General features: G+C 36.4%; 1 protein-coding gene across 1 annotated transcript; it reads left to right on the top strand.

The window, feature by feature from the left end:
* The first annotated feature begins 6775 nt into the window (after positions 1 to 6775).
* LOC103502568 (cytochrome P450 82A3-like) lies at positions 6776 to 7402 on the top strand. The gene has a single exon (XM_051083257.1). It carries the CDS (start codon positions 6776 to 6778, stop codon positions 7400 to 7402), a length of 627 nt encoding a protein of 208 aa, XP_050939214.1.

The raw sequence follows: 7402 nt of genomic DNA, 5'->3' as shown, positions 1-7402 counted from the left end.
CAATAAAACACGACAAAGGCCTAAAAAACCAATACGAATAATAATTCGGATCGGATATGGAGATTGTGGATTGAGCTGTTTTTCCTCCAAGTTGAAATCACAATTTGTGATAAAGGACTGAAAAGAATAGTTACCCAAAATCGATGGGATGAAACAAGACAAAACATAGCACATATGTGTTGAGTTTGTTATTCAAAATTTGTCAGATTTTGTGTTTTTATTTATGGACCTACATTAGCCACGTACAAGCAAAAAGAAACAGAATAATAACCACAATATTAAAGTTTCATTTTGTATATTTATCTTTTCAATGATATTTCTATATTTTAATAGATTCTGTATTGATATATAAGAGATGAATTGATGTTTTCATGGTATCATACAAAAGATTCATATAGAAAATAAACAGACCAAATATCACTAATATAAATATAATATAGTTATTAAACATTCTAACTTGTTTGAAAATAATAAAATATTTATTTTTACGTAACTTTTTAACACTAGACGATATTCAACTCAATTTCTATTCTTATTCTACAATTAATTTATAATTTGTTTAAAATATCTCTCGAAATCAACCTTGTACGATACTTTTATTAAAATGTGAGGAAAATTAAGATATCAATATATTGGGATAGATATCTTGGACATTTTCAATCTGGATAATAACAATTAATATCCATTTTAACAATAATAGAAAACCAAGATAGAAAGTAAAAAAACCTAATGTAATGTCAGATGATTTTCAAATTCCTGAATCACAAACATTAACGAGAGAATCATGTTCAACGTATTCTAAATAGTAAAGTGACTAGCTATGTGGTTGCTTAATTGTAGTTTGTTGGGTACACAACATCATATTAATATGCAATCAGCTCCAACCATCTTTGAATAAACACACGTGTCAGAGGAATTTATTTTAAATCCATTGGTTATCAACGTGTTGTTAAATTTTTCGTACCACTGTTTGGGAGCTTGTTTGAGACCGTATAGGGACTTTCTCAGTTTACACACTTTGTTTTCTTGCCCAGAGATTTTAAAGCCTTCTGGTTGTGTCATATAAATTTCTTCTTCTAAGTTACCATTTAAAAAGGCTGTTTTTACGTCCATTTGATGAATAAGAAGATTATGTATTGCGGCCAAAGCAATCAAGGCCCTAATTGTGGTTATCTTAGTTACAGGGGAATAGGTGTCGAAATAGTCAACACCTTGTTTTTGGGTATATCCTACTACCACTAATCTAGCCTTGTATCTTTCTATTAATCCATTTGGTTTTGTTTTCCTTTTAAAGATCCACTTACATCTAATTGGCTTGTTTCCCATAGGAAGATCCACCAGTTCCCATGTATGATTCATGGCCAGTGAGTCCAATTCACTTTTAATGGGCTCTTTCCACATCCTTGAATCTACAGAGTTTAGCGCTTCTTGGTAAGTTTTAGGATCCTCATCTATTAAGAACAAGTTTGTGAAGTTACAGTCAATTTCATCACGCCTTTCCACTATGAAGGTGCTTAGGAAATCTGGACCGAAACTTTTCTCAGTTCTTTGTCTTTTACTTCTCCTAGGTTCTAATTCACAACTTAGGTTTGGTGTATCAACAGTTTCAGAAACAGGTATTTCACTAACGATTTCAGGATCATGCATTCTGTCAGAAAGGCTAGGAGCATACAATGATTGTTTTAACGGAAAAACATGCTCAAAGAATTCTGCATCTCTAGATTCATTTATAGTTTTGTCATTTAAACACATGAACCTATATGCAGCACTATTTTGAGCATACCCGATAAAAATGCAGTCAAAGGTTTTAGGTCCTACCGTAGTTTTCTTCAATGCAGGAAGTGGTACCTTAGCCAAGCATCCCCAGACCTTGAGGTAGGAAAGATTTGGTGCATGTCCTTTCCAGAGTTCGTATGGAGTTTTGTCTAGCCTTTTGTGGGGAATCCTGTTAAGAATAAAACATGCAGACAACACGGCTTCCCCCCACATATTATCAAATAGACCAGAGCTTAATAACATGGCATTCATCATTTCTTTAAGAGTTCTATTTTTTCGTTCTGCTATGCCATTTTGTTGTGGTGAGTAGGGTGCAGTAAATTCATGGATGATACCATTTGATTCACAAAATTCTTTAAGAGTTTTATCGGAATACTCACCACCTCTATTTGATCTTAATCTTTTTATCCTTTTTCCTAACTGATTCTCAGATTCTGCCTTGAATTTTACGAACATACTGACAGCTTCATTTTTTGTTCTTGTCAGGTATATCTTAGTGAATCTAGAGTAATCATCAACAAAGGATACATAGTAGTTTTTACCACCTCTACTGGCAGTGGTTCTAAAGTCGGCTAGATCTGAGTGAATTAATTCTAACAGCTCAGTAGTTCTATATTCAACTGGTTTGAAGGGCTTCTTATGGAATTTACTTTCTATGCAAATAGAACATTTACCAGTTTCATGCGTCTCAGAGGTATTAATGAGTCTCATGTCTTTAAGTTTTCTAATTGATGCAAAGTTCACATGTCCTAGTCTACCATGCCATAAGTTTGCAGATTCAATCAAGTAAGCAGAACTGGAAGCATTTGCATTCATAGAAATCGTGTTTAGCACAAACAGGCCATTAGACAGATACCCCTTACCGACAAAATCTCCATTTTTCGTGAGGACAACTTTGTCACCTTCTAGCACAATTTTAAGCCCGGCCCGATTCAACAGACTCCTAGACACCAGGTTCCTACGTAGGGAAGGTACATATAGAACATTACTTAAAGATAAAGTTTTGCCAGAAGTTAACTTTAAAATAACCTTCCCTTTCCCGATTACTCCTGCAGTGGCTGAGTTTCCCATGAACATGCATTCTCCATCAGCAGTGTCTTCGTAGTCATGGAGTAGTTCACGATTGGTGCAGAAGTGTCTCGAGGCTCCAGTGTCGAGAATCCAGTCCGTCTTGTTTTCTATCAGATTGGCTTCTACTATGGCTGCTATGATCTCACTGTCTTGCTCTGCTAGATTGGCTTGAGGTGTTGGTTTCTGACTTGGCCTCCCTTTCCTCTGGTTGCACTGGTATGATTTGTGCCCTTCCTTTCCGCACACGTAGCAGACCAGCTTTTTCTTCTTAATTTGTCCCCCAGTGGTCTTGAATTGTCTCTTCTCTGAGTTTTTCCCTTTATGTCCTTGTTCCTGCTTCGTTCTGTCTCTGTTCACAAAGGATGATTCGACTAAGTTAGCATTAACTGAATTTAAATTTTGGGAGGCTAACTTATCTTTCAGTCTGTTGGCTTCTTCCGTGCGCATATGAACTGATGAGTTCTGGGAGCCTTAGATCCTTCTTCTTGTGCTTGAGATGATTACGGTAGTCATTCCAGGATGGAGGAAATTTTTCCAACAGGACATTTGCTTGAAGTATTTCGCACATCTTCATGCCTTCAGACAGGACGTTTGCCACCAAGTTCTCGTACTCATGAATTTGTTCCACGACTGGTTTGTCGTCAGTCATCTGGAATTGTAGCCATTTTCCAACCACATATTTTTTCCGTCCAGCATCATCTCCTCCATACCGTGATTCCAGGGTGCTCCAGATGTCCTTGGCAGATTTTTGGACTACGAAGAGATCAAACATCGGATCAGACATATGGTTTAACAGGTGTCCTCGAACGGTCTTGTTATCCTTTGCATATTTTTCAGAATCAATCACTTCGTCCTTCTTTACTTGATCAGTGACAGCAACAGCTGTAAGAGGTCCCGTAGATGATTCTGGATCAGAGGATGTTGACGTGGTAGTTGGGGGGTCAGATGTCGGGAGATCTGTGGTGAGGACATAATCGACTTCTAGTTGCTCAAAGAAGATTAGCAACTTTTGGGACCAACGGCGGTAGTTTGTTCCGTCGAGTGGCTCAAGTTTAGACAGGTCCGGTAGGATTTTGTTGGAAGTCTTGATCGACATATTTGCTTTCAGATTGTTAGAAGATAGGGTCGATCAGAATTATTGGTGTGCCGTGACGAACCACTGCCCTGAAAGCAATTTCGGCTGACCGTGGTGCTAATCGTTATGCCGTTTGCTCCCCAAGGTTAACACAGCTTCCCTGGTACGAACGTGCACTCGTAAGTACAGGGAATAGAAACAAAGGCTTAAAGGGCTCAGAACACAGGACGGATGAGAGGAAGAGAGGAAGAGAAGATCGAAGTAAATTGTGATTTCTGATGGATGAGTGCTCTCCAATTTATAGAGGGGTGAGGGAGGAAGTGTATGGAGGAGAGTCTTTTACGGGAAGAAGGGGACGAGAGTGAACTTCGCAAAAGTCTGGCAGAACGTTGGACACGTTTCACGTATGTTTGAACCGCCTAAGAGTACGCCACGTACGTGAATGCCTTGACTGTCTAAAAAGATTACACGTGTCCCTTAGCTGCAAAGAAATAAAAAATAAAATTATATTCCCATCTTTCGCGCAAGCGCGGTTGCTCGAGCCCGCCCGGACGGACGGCGGCGGCGGCGCGCGTGTGTGACAGGGTTATGCTATCACCACCAAACTTGGTTTGTAGTCCTCTTGAAAGATAATAGTTTATATTTCCTCATCCTACTTCAAGATTTATCCATGTGGGACAACCAAGATGGTTTTGCTATTTGGGCCAAGCCCAATAAGTCATTTCCAATAATGTGATAGTGAATCTGCTTCTGAAGATCATCATCGGAAAACGATGTGTCGGTCCAAACGCCAAGGGAGGTGAAAAACAAGCTAAAGATTTTCAGTTGGCAATTAGGGATTCATTCCATTTGATGGGTCAAGGGTTGTTGAGAGATTATGTTCCTCTGATCGGATGGCTAGGATTTAATAGACAAGTGAAGGTGATGGAAACATAGCCACACGATTCGACGTGGTTCTAAGGGAATGGCTGGATGAGCACAAGCGTAATAGAACTTCTTCATGTTGTGGTAGAAAAGATGGAGATTTTATAGATGCTCTTGTTTCTCTATATGATGGCAAAAAGATTGAAGGTTACTATGATGGTGATACCATCATCAAAGCCACAACCCTTGTAAGTCTGTTCTGCTTAATTCTCAATTTTTACTCCTAAACTTTGAAATCCGGGAGTTATTTACCATTTTCTAAAATTTTAGCAAGCACTTAGAGAAACATTTTAGGGAAACTTTTGTAAACCTAATAAAACACCAAACTATTTACGGCCCGTATGATAAAACTCATAAAGTTTGTCATTTTTTAAATATTTATGGTTTGCCCTTCCATGTTTCCTTTCTTCCTCGCGATTCGTGTCTTCCTCCTACTATTTCTTTCATCGTTTTTCTCCTGCGATTTCGTATTTCTTCTTTCTTTCTTTTTTTTTTTTTTGCAATTTCTTTCCATCATCTTTCTTATTTTTTCAATTCTTTATTTACATCGTTTAATCTTTCCATCGTTTTTCTTCTTTTCATTCTTTTTTGTTTTTCCACCGTCTTTCTAGTCTTCCTCTTCTCTTTTTTCTCTGCGATTTCTTTCCATCGCTTTTCTTCTTTTGCTTTTTTTTTTACATCGTGTACAAAAAATAGTAGAATCTAAAAGATCGTGTATAAAGAATCTTGAAAAAAAATCATTTAGATTGGAGTAGCCAAATGTAAACTATGGTGGAAAAAAGTAAACAATCGTGTAAAAAAATAAAAATAAAAAAACGTGTATAAAAAATCTTGAAAAAAAAATCAGTTAGATTAGAGTAGCCAAATGTAAACGATCGTTTAGATTTGGCTATTTTCGATACACGATTGTTTATATTTGGTAATTTAGATTTGGATAACCAAATTTAAATCATTTATTTTTTCAATTTTATCGTTTAATTTGGTTACACGATCATTTAATTTGCTTGCTCGTTTAATTTGATTACACGATCGTTTAATTTGGTTAAATGATCGTTTAGATTTGGTTACACGATCTTTTAGATTTGGCTAAAAGATTTTCTTTCAATGTACACGATCGTTTAGATTTGTTTACGTGATCGTTTATTTTTTTTTCCAAAATTCTTTGGTACACGATTGTTTAGATTTGGCTAAACGCTTTTTTTTTTTTAATTCTTTTGTAAGGCTTTTTTCAAGATTCTTTTTATACACAATCTTTTAGATTTTGCTACCTCAAATTTAAACGACATAAAAAAGAGGAGGAAAAGAAGAAAGACGATGCATGGAGTAAAAGAAAAAGAAAAGAAGAAAAACTATAAAAAGAAATCAGATTTGGCTATCCCAATCTAAACGACATAAAAAAATAATAAAAAAAAAAAAAGAAGAACAATGAAAAAAGAAAGAAAAAAGATGATAGAAAAAGCGAAACAAAGACGATCCGTAGGGAAAGAAAGATCAAAGGCAAACCTAAAATATTTAAAAAATGACTAATTTTATGCTTCCGTTACGCCGATGGTAAATATTTTAATAATTTTTTACATTTACGAAAGTTTATAAAAATTTATCTTTTTTTTTTATAATACTTTTAATTCAAAATACACGATTGAATATTATTTTTGAAATTCTTGAAAGTTGCCTTCAAGCTAGCTTAAGGGAAAAAAAAAAAAAAAAGAAGAAAAATACAGTTGAAGGGTATTCTTTTTTATAATTTAACTTCTTTTAACATCAACATTAATCCATATCCAAACAATACAGGTTAAACTTTAGATATATAGTCAAATTTCCAGTAACCCATCACTTAATTTTTTGGGTTTACGGATAGATTATTTAACGTCAAAGTAAAAAATATAATTTGATAAAAATTTTATAGTAATTGAACGAACTGTGTAGAATATGGTAGCCGGTGGAACTGAAAGCACGACAGTAACTCTAACATGGGCGATGTCATTGTTACTAAACAACCCACACGTCCTCGAAAGGGCACAGCAAGAGCTCGACACTGTGGTTGGCCGAGACAGACGACTGAAGGAGTCAGACATACCAAATCTTGTTTATTTACAGTCCATAATCAAAGAGACTATGCGAATGTACCCAGCAGGCCCTTTATTAGGACCACGTGAGTTCTACAAGGACTGCATTGTAGCCGGCTACTTTGTCCCAAAAGGCACCCAATTGATCCCAAACCTTTGGAAGATTCAAACAGATCCACGTGTATGGCCCGACCCATTCAAGTTCAAGCCGGAGCGATTCTTGACAACCCATAAGAATGTGGATTTGAAAGGGAATAATTTTGAGTTGATTCCATTTGGGAGTGGAAGGAGAGGTTGCCCTGGAGTTGCGTTTGGACTTCAAATGGTGCATTTTGCTTTGGCTGGGTTTTTACATTCCTTTGATGTCAAAAACCCGACCAAAGAACCTATTGATATGTCGGAGAATTTCGGAATGGCTAACGAGAAGGTGGTTCCTCTTAATGTTTTGGTCACTTCACGGTTACCTTCTCATCTTTACACAGTAAATTAA

This window comes from Cucumis melo, chromosome 4 (assembly GCF_025177605.1).
Source record: "Cucumis melo cultivar AY chromosome 4, USDA_Cmelo_AY_1.0, whole genome shotgun sequence".
NCBI classification, from domain to species: Eukaryota; Viridiplantae; Streptophyta; class Magnoliopsida; order Cucurbitales; family Cucurbitaceae; genus Cucumis; species Cucumis melo.
The sequence above is the reverse complement of the archived record's forward strand: the minus strand, read 5'-3'. Positions and strand labels throughout refer to the sequence as shown.

Bases quoted from the DNA above. Each gene is read 5' to 3' on its own strand.
- LOC103502568 (XM_051083257.1), top strand. From the start codon at position 6,776: ATGGTAGCCGGTGGAACTGAAAGCACGACAGTAACTCTAACATGGGCG.